Source organism: Ailuropoda melanoleuca, chromosome 8 (assembly GCF_002007445.2).
Source record: "Ailuropoda melanoleuca isolate Jingjing chromosome 8, ASM200744v2, whole genome shotgun sequence".
Taxonomy (NCBI): Eukaryota; Metazoa; Chordata; class Mammalia; order Carnivora; family Ursidae; genus Ailuropoda; species Ailuropoda melanoleuca.
Window position 1 is genome coordinate 97833049 of NC_048225.1, and position 23486 is coordinate 97856534.

Genomic DNA, 23486 nt, shown 5'->3' on the forward strand with positions numbered 1-23486 from the left:
CAGAAAAAACTTTACTTTCAGTGGCTTTAATAACAAATAATATACACAAGAAAATAATTTCCTTTACTGTGTTAGCGTAATATGAGATAAAGGTAAGAGCCCTAAAAATAATAGCTTAAATCTTCATAAAGCTGCTAGCTAAAGAAACATGGTGATGTCAGGGTTGTGGATTTAAGAAGCTGTTTCTGGGAATCCTTCCAAATCCATTATCTATAAGAGGAATTTATCCAAATGGAACCTACTATCATCTGTCTAAGCTATGTTTATTTCATAATATCATGGAATGTTAGAGCCTAAAGGTATCTCAAACTTAGTGACCTGTCAGTCTAACTCATCGTACAGATGCAGAAACTGAGGCCTCAAGAGGTTAAGAAGTCGAATGTCAATGAAAACAGCCTATCATAGGCTGATCTAGAAACAATAAACAATATGTTTTTATACAGGACTTATATAATTCAAATAATAGTATCTTAAATAATTAGGTTTAAATAAAAATAATAAAGCAAACTACCAGAACATTCCCTTCCTTAGAAGGTCCCTCCTTGAGTACCCTTCTCTCTCCACAGAAAAGACCACAATCCCTGCAGCTTATCCTTTCCTTGCCTGCCTTTATAGTTTTACCACACAAATGTTTCCCTAAATAATATGTTATTTAATTTTTCTTGCTGTTTAACATGACATAGAAGGACTCATCATAATTCTTCAGTGATTTGTTGTTCATTTAATTCATTCATATTCAGTTTTGCTGCAGCTTATTTCTCTGCTGTATAATGTTCTATTGTATGAATATAACAATTTGCTCATTTTAATACTGATGAACATCTAAGATTACTGCCAGTACTTAGCTTTTACGAGCAGTGTTAGTAAATGATTTTTGGTGGACGACTTAGAGTGCAATCCATAAGAAATTTTCATGTTTAACTTTCAATGCTAATGCCAAAGTGTTTTCTAAACAATTTGTGCAAATATACACTCCCCTAACAGTTAAAACTTGGTCCCTTGGACCATGCCTTTGTCAAATTTTGAGATTTTCAGGTTTTTAAAATTCAGCCAATCTGGTGAATATGCGGTGATATTTCATTGTGTTTTTTAAATTTTATGTTCTCTGACCACAAATGTGGTTGAGTACTTTTCATACTTTTATTAGCTATTCATGCTTCTTCATTTGCATATGCTAATCCAAGTCTTTTGCACAATTCTATTAGATGGATATGCTTCTTACAGAATGTAGGAGTTTTTTTGTTTTGTTTTTGGCTTGATTTTAATTCTAGATTCTAAATCTCTGGGTGGTNTTCAAAATTGGTTTTTTTTTGTAACAAAATTTTTTTTTTTTTTTTTTTTTTTTTTTTTGAGAGACAGAGAGAGCACCCTCTCTGAAGTGTCAGGGGGAGAGGAAGAGGCAGAGGGAGAAGCGGGTTTCCCACTGAGCAGGGAGCCCAACTGACACAGGGCTTGGACCTACGACCTCAGGATCATGAGCTGAACTGAAGGCAGGTGCTTAACCAACTGAGCCACCCAGGCACCTCATAATAACCAAAAGTTCTTAATTCCAATAAAGTCAAATGTATTAAGCTATTCCTTCATGTCTTAAGAAACTTGTCTCGCTCCTCAAAGTAATAAAAATAAAGTCAGTTTGGTGCCTTCATTCAAAATCTTTTTTTTTTAAGCTAAATTATATGTGTTAGGAATTTCAATGGTAATAGATGACATTTTTTTCAGAGGGAAATTTTCAGTGTTTCAACATTAAGTATGATGTTTGTTAAAAGTATCTTTAATCATGCCTTTTTCTAGTTTTTACCATGAATTTTATGAAAAATTTCTGCATCTCTTGAGATGCTCTAATGATTTTTCTCCTATAATCAGCTACTGTAGGGAATTACATTCCCAATATACAGCTGCCCTTTAATTTCTGGAATAAATGCAACCTGCTCATAAAGTAGTATCCTTTTTACATATAGCTAGAATTGGTTGTAAATATTGTGTTTAAATTTTTGCATCTATGATCATTAGCAAAGCTGACCTATAATGTTCTTTTCTCATACTGTTTTAGGATCTGGAACCAAGATGATCTTAGCTGTATAAAACAAATTGAAGAGTATCTCCCTTTTTCCATTATCAAAACAGGAATTTTTTGGAATTTGAATTGGAACTATTTCATTCTTTAACTTACCTATGTTACACAGTTAGTATTGCTTAAATTTAATTGACATACTTACCAGTTCTCTCTTCTTGCATCTCAGACCTTCCATCTAGGATCTGAGAAAACTTTCTTTCTCCCTGAAGTACTTTCTTAGAGCACTTCCTTAAGGATTTCTTTCTGCTGTTGATGTAGTGGTCATGATTCAAGCAAGCAGCAGAACGAGTAGGAGATTTGATACACACACACACACACACACACAAGATTTACTACAAGGAATTGGTTTACAGGATTAGAGGGCTAGCTAAGCAAGTCTGAAATTCATAGAAGTATCCAGCAGAAAAATTATAAGCAGGCCGAATCCATAGGCAGAGGCCAAAGCTGTCAACCATAGAATTTCTTCTCTCTCCCAGGGAAACCTCAGTTCTGAGTTTAAGGCCTTCCAACCGATTCAGACAGGCTTACCCAGATTATCTACAGTCGAATGATTCAAAGTTTTAATTATATATGTAAAAACACCTTCACCAAGATGAGCATTTGATTAAGTAACTGGGGATGTTAGCCTAACCAAGCAGGCACATCAATAAAGCCAACACAAGGGGCAAACTGTTTTTTGGAGGGAAATGTTTTTATATCACTCTTATAATGAGGATGTCTTTTAGTTGCCATAAGATTCTAGATATGTTTTCTCAACACACTGAAGATATGGCAGTATCTTCTGGATTGCTGATGTGAACCCAGCTGTCAGTATATTGCTCCTTTGAAGGTAATCTATCTTGTCCCTCTTGTTGTTTTTAAAAATTTCCCTTATTAGGGGTGCCTGGGTGGCTCAGTCGTTAAGCATCTACCTTTGGCTCAGGGCATGATCCCAGCATTCTGGGATCGAGCCCCACATCAGGCTCCTATGCTGGGAGGCTGCTTCCTCCTCTCCCATTCCCCCTGCTTGTGTTCCCTCTCTTGCTGGCTATCTCTGTCAAATAGATAAATAAAATCTTTAAAAAATATTTTCCCTTATTATTTAATGCTTTAGAGCTGAATATATGGTGTGGCTGTAGATTTCTTTTTATTTATTCAGTTTGGATATGTTGAACTTCTTAAATTTATAAAGTGGTGTACTTTATTGGTTCTGGTATCGTCCTTTCAACTACCTCTCCTCCATTTCCTGCCCTCTCCTTTTAGAATTGATTAGAATGGCTTTAGACATTTCCACTCTATCCTTTGTGCCTATTAACCTCTCTTATATTCTGTATTTTTTTCATTTTTCTGCATTATCTTCTCGATAATTTCTTTTTCAGATATATCCTCCAGTTTAGCAAATCTCTCTTCAGTTAGATCTGATCTACTGTTAAACCCATCAATTTTCCTTTCATTTCAATTACATGTTTCCTATCAGAATTATATTTGCTACATTTTAAATTTGGTTCCAGTTCTTGAACGTTTTTATATCCTGAACATTTTTAAAGCTTATCTTCTATTTCTCTGAACACCTTAAGCATAACTATTTTATGTTCTATTTTTGATAATTTCAATAATTAAAGTCTTTGCAAGTCAATTTTTGTCTGCTGTTTCCGCTAATTCTCATTCATGATTTGTTTCCTTGTATGTTTAATAATTTCTAGCAGTGAAATTTTTCTTCGGACTTATAGCGGGGAGAATACTTTGGTGCCTGGATTCCTCCAGAGAAGATGTGTGCTTGCCTCTGCCTAGGGCCTGACAGTGCTAACAACTTAGGATCACTTTACACTTGGCTTGAGTTGTGTCAGACCAAATCTGAAATTATTAATTCAGACTTCAAATTCCTGTACACGCTGGTGTGTTTACTTCTCAGAAGCACTTTTTCCTCCCCTCCACTCAGTACCAGTGCTTCAGAGGTACAATCACCAGGAAATGAGTTAAGGGAAGGAGCAAACTTATTTCTTGTTTACTTTTACACTAAGTCATCCCAGATTTGTGGGAGTAGGGTCTCCTAATACACTTCTCAACTTGGGAAGTAAGCACTGGACTTTGTCTCTTGTGCCTGCGCCACAAAAAAGTTTTCTAAATACTGCATTTAAAGTTGTTTCAGCATATAAGTTTGCTCTGAATCCTTCCTGTGGTATTATCAGAAATAACAGTAAAAGAAAAAAAAAAGAAATAACAGTTTACTTTAACTCTTAACTTAAAATTATACACTGCTTTCCTGGGTCCATGTTCTCTCAATTTTGATGCATAAGGATTGCTAAATAAAGAGAGAACCTGAGGTGTTCTTGACCTATAATGGATCACAAATCTTTAATAATGAATAGTAATCATTTGTACCTAATAAGTATTTTTTTATTCCTTCAGAAAGAGCAACAGTATCTTTGAGGCTTCATCTGTTGATAATTTTTTACTAACTGATTCCTATTTTTTTTCTCCTTTTCCTCCAAGCTTTAGTATAAACTATAACTGGTAATCAAAAAATTACACATAACTGGGGTGCCTGGGTGGCTCAGTCGTTAAGCATCTGCCTTCAGCTCAGGGCATGATCCCAGAGTTCTGGGATCAAGCCCCACATCAGGCTCTCTTCCTCTCCCACACCCCCTGCTTGTGTTCCCCCTCTCGCTGGCTGTCTCTCTCTGTCAAATAAATAAATAAATAATCTTAAAAAAAAAAAACCTACATGTAACTAACGTAGATAATGTGGTAAGTTTGGACATATGCATACACTTCTGCTATAATCACTACAATCAAGGTAATAAACATATCCAACACCTCCAAAAGTTTCCTCACATCCCTTTGTGTTTTTGTTTGTGCTAAGAACACCAACATGAGATATACCCTCTTAACAAATTTTAAATGCACAATAAGATAACTGTTAACTATAAGACACTATGTTGTATAGTGAATCTCTGAAACTTACTCATCTTTAGAAGTTTGTGAAACTGTTAACAGGAATCTTTTAAATTCTTTCAGGGCTATCTTCAAGTATCACTTCTTAAGGGTCATAAAATGATATCAAGTTTGAGGATATGGTTAATTGGTGCATGTAAAACTATCCAAGTTGTCTATATAGTGGGTTCTACTTTAATTGACCATTTTAATATTTAACATTTAGCTTTTCTGACTGAATTTTTTTAAAAAAATCCTGCATAGATTTGTATTCTATTGAAGCAATTGCTCTAAAATGAGGCAGACACTAAAATTTAGTAAGCTTCTACAAAGTGTTGTGCCCTGTGCTGAGGTATACGTGTATTAATTCACATAAACTTTACCACAACCCTGTTAGGTGGTATTTCTATTTTAAAGAAAAAGAAAAGGATACTTATGAACAAACAGCTATTAAGTGATAAAGCCAAGATTTAACCCAATTCTGTCTGATTCCTAAAAAATAAAAGCATTTGTAAGTATATAAATTACTATCTCTGAATTACATCTAATGAAAAGACTAGTTACAGTCTCATGGTCAAAGGTTAAGTAATAAGTTAGATATTCTATCTACCCATTCAATTATTGACCCCCGTATAATCTGATCTTCACAATTCAGTTTAGACAATGGGCAGTAGTACCACCTCTGGTACTATCTACCAGATAAAAATACAAAAAGGGTACTGTTATTTAACTCAACAAGCATGCACTAGAAGACTAATAAAGGACTACACTGTGCTGTATACTCCAGCATTTATAAAGACCATCCCATGATCCTCATACAACCTTGGGAAGCAATTCAGTCTAATACTGGAGCTCTCGAGGGACAGAGCACCAAAAGTAACCCATTCCATCTTTAGAAATTCACAAAACATCTTGGACCCTGAAACCTATCAAACCTGATTCTGCTTCTTCTAGGTATTGGAGAAATGTAACCCTTTCTCTGATGTAAACCTTCACATATAGAAGGCAGTTATAGCCCCCACAGAATATTTTCTAATTATTTTTTAAAACTTCCTCAGAATATAGATAGTAGTTTTGGTTTTGTCACCATCAAATTAAATGACTTGTTTACTTTAAAGCTTATTTCACATCACATGGTATTTTTTCTCTGAATAGTCCAAAGGATGCTATTAGATTTTCAGTTTCTCAAGGGCATTACTGAATTTTTATTCATGTTTGTATCCTGGCACTGAGCAGTTTATGGCCCACTGTAGGTCTTCATTAAGTGTTGAATTCACATAACTTTACATTTAAATTATCACGTGGAATAAGAAAAAAAAGTGTTTAGAACTTAAATTATATAAACAGAAGCTAAGATAAGTCTGAATTAAGAGACTTGCTATGATCACACACTGGAATGAAAGAACTAGTACTTCTAAACATTCTGAATTCTGATGTTAAGCTACCTGCTTTTTGAAATGGCTTTTACATTTCCTAAGCCAAAAATTAAGATATTAGTATGACAATGAATTTTTTTTCTGAATTTTAAATGTATAATTATGACATCTGGATTACATTACAAACTGAATTACATTAGGACTATCCTACAAAAAATATAGTTTGTTTACCACTACCAAGCTACCATAAAAAACTCCTAGATGCCTTATATGAAACTAGTCACATTGGTTTCATAACTGTATGAATGAATACTCTTCCTCAGACCATCCGATTAGTACTTTCAATTATGAATTTTTTAATAACAAAATTACCTTTACATAATTTTCTGGAGTGCCGTGCCATAGATAACTATAGAGTTACAAAAGAAAGAAACATTTCTTGTAATTCTAGAACAGACATTACTCAAGGTTTTGACGTACTTTTGATAAAAGTGATAAAAATGTGTTACGCATGTCTGCTACATTTCTGTAATACTCTGTTACAGAAGGAAATGTGGAGGTCCACTCTTACCTGCTTGAAAAGTTGGAGGTTAACTGCAGTTTCCAAGAACTGTTTCATCAGACTTGAGCGGTGCTTTACAAAACTCTCCTCACAGAAAGTGATCGGCTCACCCTAGATAGAAATAAAGATTTTTAGGGTGTCAATAGAAAGTCAGAGAGAAACAGTCTCTTTAAAAAGGCACATGGAGGGTCATGGAGGAAGTGCAAGACACAGAATCAACTTCAAGGTGCTGAAAGTCTAAAGGGAGTCAAACAGACTCTTAGACGTAATAGCTGAATTTCAGCCTCGGAGAAATAGTCCTCTACTGACAAGCTTCTACCAGAGCTTCCTAATCAAGGATCCCTGGGGTCTTAAAATTGCTCAGTTTTACTTCCTCAAAGTAAAAATGAGTCTCCTAAAAACAAAGGTTTAATATTATTAGATTGAATTATGAGTATTAAAAAGAGTATACATAGCTGAAAAAAGTCAACAACTGCAGTTTTATCCTAATTAGAAAACATTCTGTCTATAAAAATTGCTGCATGTTTTTTGCCATTTATATTTGATCATTAATTTCTTTTTAAATTAATTAAAAGTTCTTACAATAACATTCTCTTCATCATTTCACATACAATTCCAATGGGATACTTTCTAGACTAAGTCCCACTTTGTATCTGCCTTAATTTTTCGTATTTTTTAGGTAACCATAACTTTGCAAGTGTCTTCTAGTAGCTTATGCTCCTTTAGCTTGCTCCTTCTCCAAATTATCAAGAACTTAAACTCTGAATACAGATTCTACTCATTCCATTTATTCCCATACATGACGTCAGAAAATTGTCGCTCACTGGCTGATCCCTACCACCTGCTACTTCCCTCAGTAGCCTGAATGGTCCTCCTGCCCATCCAATACATGTGAAGATAAGTGATCCAAATAAATATGAGATAATATGATCCAAATGAAAACTGAGATAAGTGACAATGATTCACTCATTATAATGAATCCTGTAGCCATCTCTATGTTGGCAGTAAAAAGGAAAAAAGCTCACCTTCTAACAGAGCTTTGAAAAAATATCAGTTATAATTTAATTTTAAGGACAACTCAATGACTTGATTACAGGTATCTGTAAATTAAATTCTGAAAATTGGCTCCTGCATGAATAAAATGAAACTAATAATTTAACAGTAATTCAACTGTTACCACTGGCTAATGGAAGCTAATGATACTATGGATCTGCACTGTTCAAAACAGTAGATGTTAGTCACATGCAGCAATTTAAATTTAAATTTATTAAAATTAGGGGCGCCTGGGTGGCGCAGTCCTTAAGCGTCTGCCTTCAGCTCAGGGCGTAATCCCGGTGTTCTGGGATCGAGTCCCACATTGGGCTCCTCCGCTGGGAGCCTGTTTCTTCCTCTCCCACTCCCCTGCTGTGTTCCCTCTCTCGCTGGCTGTCTACCTCTGCCACATAAATAAATAAAATCTTTAAAAAAATAAATTTATTAAAATTAAATAAAACTAAAATTTCAGTACTTCAATACACTAGCCACATTTGAAATATTCAACTGCCACAAGTGCTCAGTGGTTACTATTAGATAACACAAATACAGAACATTTCATTTATCACAAAAAGTCGTCTTGAATAGCATTGCTACAGAAGAAAATAAAATTCAAATTATTAGCAAAGACAACCAATAATCTATTAAAAGTTGTCATCTAGTATCAGCCACCAGCCAATACCTCATAATAAGCTGCCATTATGCATTTTGATACTGATTATTGCCATTCTTAAGTGCCATAGGATGATTTTAAATTATATATTTTAAAAATTAGATTAATTTATATAAATATATTTTGTATAATCAAAAATCACTGTATTTGCCACTATCATAGAATTTACAACTTAGAATCTATTGAGGGGGCAACAAACAGGCAATCCTGTTAAAGAGAAAGGTCTATTGTTTTTGCAACCCTGGTATCAGCATTATATCTAGTTACACTGGGAATGTTTTATAGGTCAATAAACAAAGTAGCAAGTGAGCTAACCTTTGCTTCTTACCACTTATTTTCTTTTAAAAAGTAAATACAAATTTTAAAAATAAATGAAATTATTGTTTTTAATGGCAATTCCAACTATACCACAATTATTACAAAGTGATCATACTATTGATGATTTTAGTTTTTATTTGACAGATTTTTCTCCAAACATGTGAGTTGTATTTTATTAGCATCTATGATTTTTCCAGAAGCTGTCATTAACACTGCAGAAGTCTTTGCTTCAAATACAAAGGTCTATCCTCAACTGAAATACTTGTCAATTCAAATATTAAACTCTATCTCCAACCAAAAAGTTTAGACTTTCTATGTTACAATCAAGATTTCTTTTGACTGGAAGGAGTGGAGGACAAGTGGATGGCGAATCTCAAGGTGAGGGAAAATGGATGCGAGGAAAGTCTACTTATGCTTTCTTAAGAGTTGGGCATAACTTAGTTTTTAGCCACTGTGAATTACGCTGGCAGAACTCTGTCCTCATTAATCTTCCAACAACTGCTTTCAATCTTTCAAGAGAAATAGTAAAGAGAAAGTTCAAATATGCTGTCCATCCAGTTTTAATAACACCAATCATAGCAAAAGCTTTGAACTTAGCCTTCAAATAATTAACATAGCCTGTTTACTTAGTCTCTGATAATAACAAAAAAAAAAACAAAACCCTGACACATATTAGAATTTTCTCTCAGGAGAAAGAATAAGTCTTGTTTAACAATGCTCTAAATTTTTACATATTAATACACAGAGCCTCAGTTATTGTCATGCTGGGGTGTATGCTATCAAACAAATTATAAATGAGTTCTTTTAAATCTGAGTCAAGTTGAATGGCATGGTAAGGAACTCTGCTTAGGATCTTCTGATTTACTTATAATCTGGTTAAAAATCAGGTTTAGGATTGAGTGGTTTCCAAAAACTTTTCTTGCTCCAAGTAGAGTGACTGTATGTCCAGTGTTGCCCAGTTAATTCCCAGTTTACTGAAGTATAAAAGATTTCATTAGGGGTACCTGTGGCTTCACAGACGAAACCTGAGCGGGTTTTGAAAACTAATGGAAGCCTTCTGAAACAAAGACGGAAAATACAGTCTTGAGAGAGGCAGGTATGGGCAAAAAGTGGGTAGTGTGTTTGGGATGGGTATGCATTAGAGAAAGCGCCAGACGAAGATAATAAAAGACTGGTTGAGGCCTAGTGGCTAATGGATATGAATTACAGAAAGTACAAGACAGAAATAAAAGGTAGGTTAAGCCATATTGGAAAAGGCCCAGGTTATATTCTAAAGTTATTTTCTTAAAGACATCAAGAAGTGATGTGTCACACACAGAAGTGTCTACTCAATGAAGTGACAAGATTGTATGTTTTTTTTTTTTTTAAGATTTTATTTATTTATTTGACAGAGATAGAGACAGCCAGCAAGAGAGGGAACACAAGCAGGGGGAGTGGAATAGGAAGAAGCAGGCTCATAGCAAAGGAGCCTGATGTGGGGCTCGATCCCAGAACGCCGGGATCACGCCCTGAGCCGAAGGCGGACGCCCAACCGCTGTGCCACCAGGCGCCCCAAGATTGTATGTTTTAAAAAGAAAGTTAAGGGCACCTGGGGGGCTCAGTCGGTTCAGCGTCTACCTTTGGTTCAGGTCATGATCTCATATAGGTCCTGGGAAATGGAGCCCTGAGGTTCCCTGCTCAGCGGGGAGTCTGCTTCTCCCTCTCCCTCTGTCCCTCCCCCCGTTTGTGCGTGCGCTCTCTCTCTCTCTCTCTCTCAAATAAATAAATAAATAAATAAAATCTTAAAAAAAAAAAAAAAGGAAAGTTAATAGGCAAGAGGAAATAATGGAAATAGGAAGACCAAGTAATAGGACAACACAAATCTGGCAAGAAAAGATGAACCAGGCAGTAGAAAGGAAAAGTGATGACTACCATTAGTTAACGTTGATACGGCACTCATTACTATTACTAATAACAATAGCTAATATTTATATAATGCTTATTACGGGTCACATACTTTCTAAGCACTTTACATGTATTAATTCACATAAGCCTCAAACTTACTGTTGGCTTTCTTTATACATGAATAAACTAAAATATGCGGAAGGGTTAAGTAACTTGCTCAAGATTATGCAGTAGGTAAGTGGTAGAAGCCGGATTCAGATTCAGTCTATCCTTCAAATTATCCCATTTCTGAGTATTCAAGACTACATGAAATGTTTTATTTATTCCATATCATGTAACAATTTTACTGCAAAATGAACAGGACTGTTTATCAACTGATGTACAGCAGTGGTTCTCAAAGAATGGTACAGGGACTCAGGCCTTTTCACAGGGTCAGCAACATCAAAACCATTTTTATAACAATGCTAAAACATTGTTTGCCCCTTTCACTTTTATTTTCTCATGAGATCCAATGGAGGCTACACGACTGGTGATATTGCAACAGACTGAAAGCACAACCAAATATGAGAACCCAGTCCTCTTCTTTCAAGCTATGTACTTTTGAAAAAATGTAAAACAATGTCATTCTTCTATTGTTTTTTGTTTAGAAATAGTTATTTCTCATAAAAATGTTTCATGTTTATCTGCAGTAGTTTTGTATTGTTCTTAAATAATAAACAGTTAAAATATTTTCAGTTCTAATTTCTAATATGGTAAACAGTGAAAGACATAGCCCACATAAACAAAAGTTCTTTCTTTAAAGTCCTTGATAATTTTTACAAATATAAAGACATCCAGAGACAAAAAGTTTAACAACTACTGATACGCAGAAACAAGACAAGCAGGGGTCAAAGAGGACTTGTGGATTTCAAGTTTGAGGAGCAAAAGATGGATGATACCACTTATTAAAGACCAGAATCAGAAGGGGGAATGAAACATGAGAGACTATGGACTATGAGAAACAAACTGAAGACTTCAGAGGGGAGGGGGGTGGGGGAATGGGATAGTCTGGTGATGGGTAGTAAGGAGGGCACGTATTGCATGGTGCAATGGGTGTTATACGCAACTAATGAAGCATCGAACTTTACATTGCAATCCGGGGATGTACTGTATGGTGATTAACATAATATAATTTAAAAAATCATTAAAAAAATAAATAAATAAAGGCCAGAAATATAAAAACAAACCAGATTTAAGAAGAAGTTGATAAAATAAATTTTGGCATATGTCTTTGGTCAGATTTTAAACTGAGCCTGAGACAAGGATTCTTGTTTAAGTGATTAGTTGGTGGAGAACTCTCAGGAAATAGGTATTAAGGGAAGCAAAATAGGGCAGAAGAAAAAAGCCAAGCAACAATGTGATTTCAGCTGGAAATCAGCCTTAGTTTTAAACCTATGAAAAAATACCAAATGTACTGGCAGAGTTATTCCCGTCTTGAAGCAAGGAGGCCAGTTTCTTACACCTTTATCCAGTCAGTCATTAAGCATGGTCTTACCTGGTAGGAGGAGTGGGAAAAAGAATGGAGGTGCCTGGCGAGGCCCTTCCTACTTAGCCAAGGACAGTTTTTCTCTGAAAAGGATGCCAGCCAGTATAGGGGATCTGGTCAGGGCACCAACAATGTCCATTATGGCATGGTTAAGGCAAGCAACATGCTTGAAGGCACATGGACAAAGGTGGCACCCTGCCAGAAACTCAAGTTTGGAAAACTTCTTCTTTAATATATATTTAGGAATTACCTGCATAGAACCAAGCATTAAGGTTAAACTGATGACTCTACTTAAGGAAAAAGACTGATACAACTGAGAAGTACACACCTATAATCCAATATATTTTCTAAAAGTTATATTGTTCATTGATAGTAAAAGCAAGTAAAGAAGTATATTGCTCTGTGAAAATACAGAATAATCACGTAGAAACATAAAAATGTGGAAAAGAAAAACTCTTCATGATAAAAAACAAAAAATGGATCCACATAATATCAGTTTAAAAAAAATCTGATGTGATGGTAAAGCTACTGAATCTTTTCCTCCATGGAACAGTGATGAGGCAACAGAAAGGAACTAAAGCTAAAATCGTTTTGATAGAATGTCACACAAAGGACCATGAAAGGATGTAAGAAAAAAATACAATTTGTATTAGGGTAGGAATGAAGCTCTTATTACAGAGAAGAGAACCAGACTTTTCAGAAAGGAACTGCCAACATTACCTTCCATTAAAGTATTACATCAATCAACAAATACATACTAAGAATGAATCAACAACCTAATGGGCATTCTATGATGAGGCTTGCTAGGTAGTTTGCTATTAATAATAGTAAAAATACCAAAGTTCATACTTGATTTACCTGTTAAAACATATAAATCAGAGCAGACTCAAGTTCAAGATTATCCACAGAATAACAAATGTCACACTCAGTCCCTTGTATAATGACTAATAAGTGGAAAGGATAAAGGTACCATTAGAGCCAGTGTGCTGGAAAACTACATGTCATATGTACCTAGTAGTATTTAAATAAGAACCATCAAGTAGTTGTGGCAGAAGAATGACTTAGAAATGCCCTCCAGTAGTATAAATCTGGCCCTATGGAACACATCATTTACCTCGCAAAGTCTTAGATTCCATCTTCAACATAAAGAAGTAAATTCTCCCTCCTCTGAAAACCCAGAGCCTTTTGTATCTTTCTTTTAGCATTTATTTTCTAAGTTATATTAACAGTTATTTTTATAAATCTTATCTGTGCATTTTTGAGGTCTGGGACTATATCCTTATATATGTCTGCATTTTTTACTCTAATACTCAACATAGTACTTTGTATTCTGAGCGTTCAATAGCTATCCACTAGTTAATATTTTTTTTGCAGGATAATTAAGACACTAGAAAGATATGGAGGAGATGGGGCTGTTTTTCCTACCCTACTGTTATGTTCGGTTTCAAAGTGATTATCATCAAATTAATATGATATTTTTGTTTTGCGTGTTTTTAAGGATGGGTATTTTTCAAGTTCTATATTGTCTTCTAGAGTAGGAAACTTTGCAAGAGCAAGAAACTTCAACACAGACTAGATCTTTATGCTTTAAGGATATATATGACTTAGTAAGGATTCATATTGAAAAAGAGAATTAAGGTGTCATGAAGAATGATACTACATAAAAATGTGAGATATAATAAACAAAGCATCAACACAATACTTATTCAGTTCCCTAACACACTTGGGCCTAATACGTAATGTCACTGTTATATAACAAATATAAACAAGCAAAAATGTCTGCATAATGACGGTATATTTACATTTTTAAATCTCTTAAATACTCTGTTATCAGTTCTCTCAAGGGAATAGTCAAATATATTCAGGTTCTCACAGAAAATAATATTAAAATATTTTTCAGATTATATAAAATTCTTCTTCCAAGTATCCCGGTGCTATTATTAAGGTACCACATGTCTACACTCATGGTTTATTAACCATGAAAATATTTCTACTGCTGAAAATTATTGAGGAAAAAAAAGACTTATATTTAAATCATAAACCCTAATCATTATTTACATGAAAATCTTCTCTCTGTACATATTATTATATGAGTTTGTCCTAAAGTTATTAGATCTGTCTTTAATAAAAATAGCTATCAATGTTTCATTTGCCTATGATTCAGCAAGTTCAGATGGGGAAAGAAATTGATTTTTCTAAATTAGACACAGCTGTTTCTAGCACTGTAGTTAAATTTGAACACTTAAAAAGATTAATGGAGCAATGTATTAATTTTATACATACTATGAAAAATATACATTTTTCTTTCCCACAATTTAAAGAAAAACACTCTCTATTCTCATGAAACATATTACCAATAATATAAAAACGAAACCCTTACTATTAGAGTCCCTAGCTCTACCTATCCTATAGTAGTGGTGCAGAATTTTTACATTTTTGCTAAAACAGTTAAGCAAGGTTCCTTCTTTTTTAAAAAAAAAAAAAAAAAAAGAGCAGAAAGAAAGTGCCATAAAAGCAACCATATTCTATCAGAAGCCCAATACACAACAAATATTTCCTTGGTTACAACCATGGCTAAAGTCAAAAGGTCCATACTCAAGCTTGGGTAGTGAGATGAATGGATGCCTAAAATGTTTTAGTAACCGTAAAACCAAGAGGGGTGAGCAAATGTACTTTTTCAACTTGGATTTTTAAATCTGTAACAAGTTGACAGTAACAAATCTGTTAAATGGAAACTCTAAGGCAAAGATTTAGTGAAGGACCACTTAAATTATGGATGCCAATCCTGTGCTTAAATTGTTTCAGTTTAATCACAAAATGTAACATTATTTCCCGATAATGTTTAAAGGAATATAATCCAAAAGGACAAACTTCCAAATCGCCAAACGGAGGCCTAGATTACTAACCAATCTTTATTTTAAAAGGAATTCACTTTTTATCCATTAGCAAGGGTCACAGCAGCCCAGAAAGGCTTGAGCGATTGAAACAAATGACAGTACCCCAAGTATTCAAAGGACTAGATCTGAGTGTTACTTCTCTGCTCTTAGACAGATGATCAAGTATATGCCTTTGAAAGTATTAAGCAGTATTTTAACTTGTTAACATTTCTTTAGCATTAGCTGTTGGTCAAAAATTGACTTTTTATTTTTAATAGCTTGTGACACAAATGACACACAGAGGTGCAACTGATGACCCTTTATTATTATTTAATACAATCACTTAAAAGTATTCTCATGTTTATAACAGTGTTTTTGTTTTGGGGAATCAGAGGAGGGTACTTTATTTTAGTTTTCTTAAAGGGATTTTACTCCCCAAACTCAGTACTTCTAAAATGTCATTTTTAATAATAATAGCTAATATACAAAGCATTGATTATATGTCAGACACTGCTCTAAGTAACTTACATTTATGAACTCACTTTATCCTCTAAATAACGCAAGAAGAATTACTACCCTTTTTAAAGAACACATGAGGAAACTAAAGCACGAAGAGATTAATTTGCCCAAACTCAAACAACTAGTTAGTCACAGGAGGAGGACCTGAACCCAGGCAGCCTGGTTCTAGAGTCTGTATTTTTACCACTTTTCTTCAATCCATTTAGCACATTACTTTGATCTCACATTTTTGAATTCTTAAAAAGTAGCTAACTTGCTGCTGGCTAAAATCCCCCCAAATCAGAATATCCATTGTTTTATTTAAATCACTTTCCAACAGCTTTAGGGAATTGTATATTTTTCTCTGTAATTCAGTGCAGGCACAATTTATTTGTCAATAGTGCCAGTGTATCATTTAGAAGGTGTAAATGAGGAACTCTGAGAAGAGTAACAACATAGAGTTGTCGCTCAGACATTCTAAGTTTTTTTTTTCAAGATTTTATTTATTTATTTGACAGAGACAGAGACAGAGAGAGAGAGAGAGAGAGAGAGAGAACACAAGCAGGGGGAGTGGGAGACGGAGAAACAGGCTCCCAGCAGAGGAGCCTGATGCGGGGCTGGATCCCAGAACACCAGTATCACACCCTGAGCTAAAGGCAGACGCTTAAGGACTGAGCCACCCAGGCACCCCTCAGACATTCTAAATTTAAGTTATAATAGAAGTTCCTCTTTGGCAGCATTTAGCATAGGTATTTAGTATTTACATTTGAAAATGGACATTCAAATCATCCCAGGGCATTCCCCTCACAGGCCACATCTGACTGGCTCCCCAGCAACACCACAGAAGACTGAGGGAGGAGGAAGGTGCAGTATGAGCAGAGGCAGTTACCCCAGGTCAACAAAACCATAAATGGAAATATGTAGCATAAATAACAAATTATTTCCCCAATTTATAAACACACCATGGGATGTCTATACCATGTGCTCCTTTTGAGAAAAGTACTAAGACTGCACCATTTGTTCAGCCTCTCCATAAGTGTGTACAGAATGCCTTCCATGCATCTTCATTTAGAAGAAATGTAAGTTCAGGACATTTACCTCAGTGTGAGTATGATACAATAATGGAGGCGAGAGAGAGCAGAAACATGCCACATACAAGAGTGGGACTGCAGAAGAATAGATTCAAATGTAGGCCCCACTATTTACTAGCTGGAGAACCTTAGTGAGGTTATTTACATTCTGTGCATATCATTTTCCTAATCTTTAAAATGAATAGGGTAAGGGTCTTTTAATGCCTGGTACCCAGCAGGTACTTAAAGGTCAATTATTGTTTTAATAGCAACTAATAAATTATGAATTTCAGTAAAAATAATAAAAGAACCATAATAAATAACATACAAAAAGGGAGAAGAAATGTGTTAAAGAAAGTACGTATAATCAGTTCATAGAAAAAAAGGGTCAGTATAAACTACAGCTTCCAGGATCAGGAAGGAACTAGACGGCCACTAAAAACAAGAAAGATAAAAGCAATACCAGGAAGAAAGAATATTTTTTGTAATAATTTGGAATGTTTAGAAGCCTGAGAAGCATTCGACATTTGGAGCCTAAGGCAGAATTCTCTGAATTGAGGTTAAAGTTTAGGAAAAATGTAAGGACAGACTGCCTGCCCATGGTGAGGGCCTTGAAGGACAGTCATAGGCCCAATCTACAGGTTTAATTTTGGCAATGTAAGAGAAATAACATAATAAGAATGGTTTGTTTATATGTGTGTGTGTGTGCGTGTATGTGTATACACATAAATAATCATGAAATTTTGAAAAGTAGTACTCAGTTAAAGAAGTTGTATTCATTTAAAGCTATTTGGTAATTTTTTTTTCCAGTTGTACTGTAATAGCTAGAGGATACTACTGAGATATTTTTATGAAAAGAGACAAAACCATGAAATAATTGTAACTTCTAAACATGGCTCTTTTTTTAATATCAATCGGAAAATATGTTAAAGACATATGCCCATTATGTAAATGTCCAAAAAGAGTTCACAAAAAGTAAATGTACTTTTAATAAATTAAAATATAGAGTAATTTGCAAAGATAATGCCTAAATGAAATCAAAAATATTTATACACAACAGAGATCATTTTCCTTAAAAATTATTTCTTTTGACAATATAAAAAGTACCTAAATATATTTAGTATACCTTAAAAAAATTTAAGCTTTCATTCAAGATTGAGTCAAAAGAAATGTAAAAACATACAGAATAAGAATACTATCCCTCAACTTCCAGAAAGGATTAGCAGTAAAAAAGAAAGAAAACACCAAAAAGAAAAAGGAGAAAGGTAGATAAGTTATCAAACAAGTTTATAATAAGATATGATCGATAAACAGGAAAGATATTCTCTGATGAAATTATATATTTTCCTGCAGAAAGTGGGACTCTGGCTTTGAAGATTAAAAAAAAAAAAAAGCCAAAGTCATTGAAATCTTAGACCCCTATCTGCTCAACTGATAATTTAAATCATTTAAGAAAATTTTCTCTTCAATTTGCTTTTCTCAAATTTGAAGTCCTTCACAAATTTAAAACAGAAAAGGAAAATGTAGCCTGCAAAGATTAAAAATTATTTAAATGCGGCAAAATTTAAGCTAAATTTCCCTCCTGTATTGTAAACTTGAAATCAACCCGTTTTAAAAAAAATTGACAACCAGATGATTTTACAATTTTATTAGTATAGATGACTGGTTTCCAGTCTTTTAATAAACGAGGCCATGTAACTGTCAATAATTTTTAAAGACTCCCCCATGTGATTACCCCATATGTATACTATGTGCAGTATTATGACTTCTACAATGCTTTAAAAAAATAGACACATATTTCAAAAAGATTAGCATGCAAATTAGACATATCTACTTCTCTAGAGACAGCAGTTGATCTTCCTATCCATTTAAGGGCTCCTAGTAACTCAGTAACTCCTCAGAGATGTAAGAGCCACTGGGTGGGAACTACTAATTGAGAAGTCAGTTTAGGAAGCATATAACCTATTCACATGTGTTTAGTGTTTCATAGTTCATGATAGGGTTCACACATCAATTCTGAAAAGTAGACAGGTAAAGTATAAGAATTCTCATTTTCCAAATGAGAAGATCAAAGTCCAGAGAAAGCAAGGAAATGGGTCAAGGTTACACAGCTTAGGAACAGTGGAATTCCTATGAGATAGCATGTCTTACTACTTACTACTAACTCAATGTTTTTTATCCATTACAACTTACTCATTTGGTCATGAAAGGGCAGTGTAATTATTTTCATTAAAATCAGACTAACATATTTAACCAATAACTCAGAGAGAAAAACAAACATATTTTGATTTATACCTTTTTGGACTATCTAAAAACTTGGCTGGCTACAATTCTACATAATAATCATTTTTAGGATATTAAAAAAAAATGTCAAAATGAGCTAGCATATGCTAAATAGATAAACCCACTCAGAAAAGTGTTATGGAACAGGAAGATGACAAATTTCCAAATACTGAAAAATTTGCAAGCTCCAATATTTTTGAATTTTCACATTGTACTGTCACTTTTAAATGCATTAATCTATAAAACCCAACTGTCTGGTTAATTTCTTAATGATCTTAGGATCAGGTAGTTAAATTAAAATGCATTAACACAATTCATTAATTAGTTAAGAGGTAAGCCGATTTAGAACAAAACATAAGATGATGTGCCAAAGAATGTGGGAAATAGTAGCTAAAGGTTACTAAAAGAACTAAACCGAAAAGTCAAGGAATTGGACACAGAACGCAATGTCTTAAAGCACATTATTCTGGATTTTAAAAGACCTTTATGATACTTTTTTCATGTGTGATATTAAAATGTTTCTTTTTTCTGCCCCATTCTAAAGAACCATAAAAAAGCAAATTAAAATAGGGATGAAATAAAATGCTTACAGGTTTGTATCTCAGTGCATCTCTGTAGGATCCAAACAAAGCAGCCTGTGCCCTAAGAAAGGCCCTAGCTACTCCATCACCCGTAGCTGTAGACTGCTTCTTCAGTTTATTTTTCAGGGCCGAGACCTGCATGACAGAGAGGAACAGTTAAATTAACACCTCAGAAATTGGTACAGCGAGGTACGAACCCAATCAGCAGGCAAACCACAGTGTCTGCAGGTCAGCCAAAAACTCATCCTCCTCCCTGATAGCTTATCTTTTTAACTGCAGAGAGCACCTGCTGGTCTGTTAATTGAAAGGAAAGCAGGAGCCGATAGTAACGTGCTAATGCAAATTGGTTTATGCTCTCTTTTTTTCCCAAGGCCTCTTGACATAAATAAGCTTTAATTATTTTACAGTAAACTGCTTGTGAGCCACTTTTCTGCAGATTTTTAGCAATTACAACATGTGTCTACTTGTTTTCAGATGAAGCCGGTTGGGTATCGTTCATTTTTGCCATGTAAGGTTATTTGTTACAGGTCCTCCAGGATCACTTACCATTTAATTTTCTTTTTGGAAGCCTCATTTGCATATGTAATTTTCTAGTCTTTTGTTGAATAGTTTTCACCATTATTAGACAAAAGGGGGGGGAGAAGTTAAAGTGATTGAGAACCTACCATGAGTAGAGAATCACGTTATGCCCATGTTATATACACTGCCTCATTATTTAATTTTTACAGCCTTCTAAGAAAGACATTCATATTACCATTTATGAATGAAGAAACAGGGGCTCAAAGATGTGAATCAGTTTGTTCTCACTATACAGATAATGCACGGCAAGACTGAGATTTCAACCCAGTTCTGTCCAGTTTTTCCTACCACAATGCGTTGGGTTTGAGTTCAATGTCATTGCCTTGTGAACCAGTAATCCGATTAAAATAATGCTTTTAAATCCAAGAAAAATTTATTACTCAGGACGTTGCATAATTTTTCAAGGCATCTAAATCTGTTATAATTTTTCATGCATTTCCATCCTTCAATTTCAGGTTCTGTGTATTTTAGAGAATGCATGTTATTTATGAATGGCCCTTACTTAGATGAGTATTCTGTAGGTAAAATCATACTTTTTTAAGGGGAAGTGATGTGATATGTTCCTATCATCTAATTCACCTGACCAATTCCTTTCACACAATATAGAAAACTATACTCTCTACACTTAAAAAATATCGGTGCTCATATACATTCCTCATTGATGCTTTACATGGAAACATGAAGTCACATAAAACTGTTTTTTCAAGAAAATAAAACCGATGGGAGAAATTGTGGTTGGATTGTTCCCTCAACAGAGCATATTCTGACCCTTATGAAACCACCAGATAACAAAATAAAATAATGTCATTTCTCCTTTACATATATACACAAGGAAGGGTATTTTTTTAAATTTTTATATGCAAGCATCCCTGACTACTCCTGTAGATGATGATTGTAATTGAAGTGTCAACCTAATTAACAACTAAACTTTGAATAATGCTAATGAGAAATGAACACAGCATCAGAGGAAAGACCAGCTCTACAGGTGATAAACCTTCACAGTAGTGACATTTTCCAGTGTAAAGTCACAGTTACTGTGATCTGATCAAAGAAAGAGACCCCCATTGGGTCCAATTATAACCACAGTTTTGAAAAAATTATTGAGTTATGATGTTCATAATCTATGCAGAAAGGCCTTTGCAGTATAGGTCTTCTCCCCATAGCTGTGATCTTTTCAATTTATATCCAAGCTCAATAGATTCAGATAAAAGTTTGGAGCCTAATTCATTTAGCCCACAAAGTGCATAAATCAGGATTCATTTAAGAGGAAGTTTTTATTATTAAAATCTAAACTCAATAAATGCACATTTTTAGGTAACCCACATATTCAAACAATATAGCTAAATGATGCAAAACCAAATCTTATGATTTAATGTCTTTTACTTTAAAGTTTGTAATAATGTTATTTTTTAAGTTTCAAATGCCTTTAATGAAAACCAATAGGAATGAATATCAATACATGTTATTTAATAACTGCTCCCTTCAAAAAAGGCTTATGATGGAAGGAATATGTCTTTCCATGTATTATAAAAAGTAAATGGTTGGTTATTTTTAATTTACTTTTGTAAATAAAAAACATTTTAAAATGTCATGCCTTACTTATATCTTTGCAAAAGAAAATTCCTCAAAGTGCATTTTTCTATAAAATATGAAATTGGCAATTCAGTTCTCCACAAATGGAGTATTCTTAGGACAATCACAATACACACTCACAGAGAATGGAGGCAAGTCAAACCATATCTTAGCCTTCTTTACCCCAAGTCCTTAGATGCTGAATTCAGCACTGCTTAAGCTACCCAGGATATTAATCATATTGCCACAAGCCCTTCCTAACCAAGCTGTAAATATGGGGCCTTCACCTCCAAAATTCAGTGTAGTTCCTGAGCTCCCTCAGGAGCTCTGCTGATAATAGGAAAGAAAAAGAAAACACTTGTTCTAGAACCATGTTGTCCAATACAGTAGCCACTTGAAATGTGATTAGTCCAAATGGGGATTTGCTTTAAGTGTAAAATATACACTGGATTTTGAAGACTTAATACCTCCCAAAAGGTAAAATAGCTCATTAATAATTTTTATATTGATTTCATAAAAAACAGTATTTTGAATATTTGGTAAAATAAAATATATTAAAATTAATTCACCTATTTTTTTACTTTCAATATGGCTACCAGTAAATTTTTAATTGCATATGTGGCTCATATTTCCATTGAACAGTACTATTCTACATGAGCATGCTATCTAATGTGAGATGTGAGACTGAAACATTGTCTGGTAAGAAATATGGTTACATTGTTCCTTTGCCTATTTCTACATTACTTCAACCCTTACAAACTGCTTGAAGAGGTTTTCCTTGACCTACTCTAGGTGGGCTTTGATTGTCAGTAAGCAAATCTGAAGGTGTTCCTATTTTTCAGAGACCAACAGGGCAGGTGAGTTAAATGTTTCTTGGATGCACAAATGAATGCTCAAAAATAGCTTGTAAAAATGAAATATAGTTTTTAACATTGGTTTTAGACAGAAAGATATGACTCTAATATAAAGTGACTGTGTCAACCTTGCTGTTTCCCTGTCCTTTAAATCGCTGGAGTAAATTATCACCAGTTACCAATGCCCTTTGAGGGGCTAATTAGCTTTTAGCAGTTTTTATCTACAAAAATGGTGATGTCTCTTCGTACTTTTTAAATATTTGGTCTGGGAAATAGCATTTCCTGGTTTAATTTCCAAACTTCTAAATTTAGTTATGAAATAAACGTACACTTTCCCCAAAATCGTAAAGTTTATATTCACATGTAACCCTGAACTCAGAAGAGCATTTAGAACTTTAGTCACCTCGCTATTATCACACAATCCCATTATGTGACACTGAAAAAGTATCAATTGTTTTCTCTTTCTATTCTCAAGAAAGTAAGCAAGCCTCAATCTCCAGTGGCTAAAGAGTACATCAAAACTGACATCTGATTTTATTATGACACTCTTTATTTTGTAAACAGATTATCTTTTTAAGTCCAATTAGGTATTTTAAACCAAAAAAAGTTAAACAGTGAAAAGAACTTCAGAAATAAACATCATTTCCCTGCTCTTATCAAATGTTTAAATTCCTTTCATACAGTGAGAATTAAGGCTTCTAAGCAGCCATCCACAGGAGGAATTATAACCTAGGTTTAGCACAGTGGGAGTTCACTGCAGCATGAATAATATTACCACCAATTCTCCACTTTTACCCTCTTAACACTAAAGTGACT

The 23486-nt window shown here is 34.3% G+C and overlaps 1 protein-coding gene across 2 annotated transcripts in view; it reads right to left on the bottom strand.

Annotated features, from left to right (window-relative positions):
• DENND1B (DENN domain containing 1B) overlaps positions 1-23486 on the bottom strand; it is a 245962-nt gene that overhangs the window by 56682 nt on the left and 165794 nt on the right. For both annotated transcript variants that reach the window (XM_034666981.1, XM_034666980.1), the window contains 2 exons: positions 19675-19800; positions 6935-7036 (listed from right to left, as the gene is read on the bottom strand). In XM_034666981.1, the coding sequence (XP_034522872.1) occupies positions 6935-7036; positions 19675-19800 (228 nt within the window). The remainder of the gene's footprint in view (positions 1-6934; positions 7037-19674; positions 19801-23486) is intronic.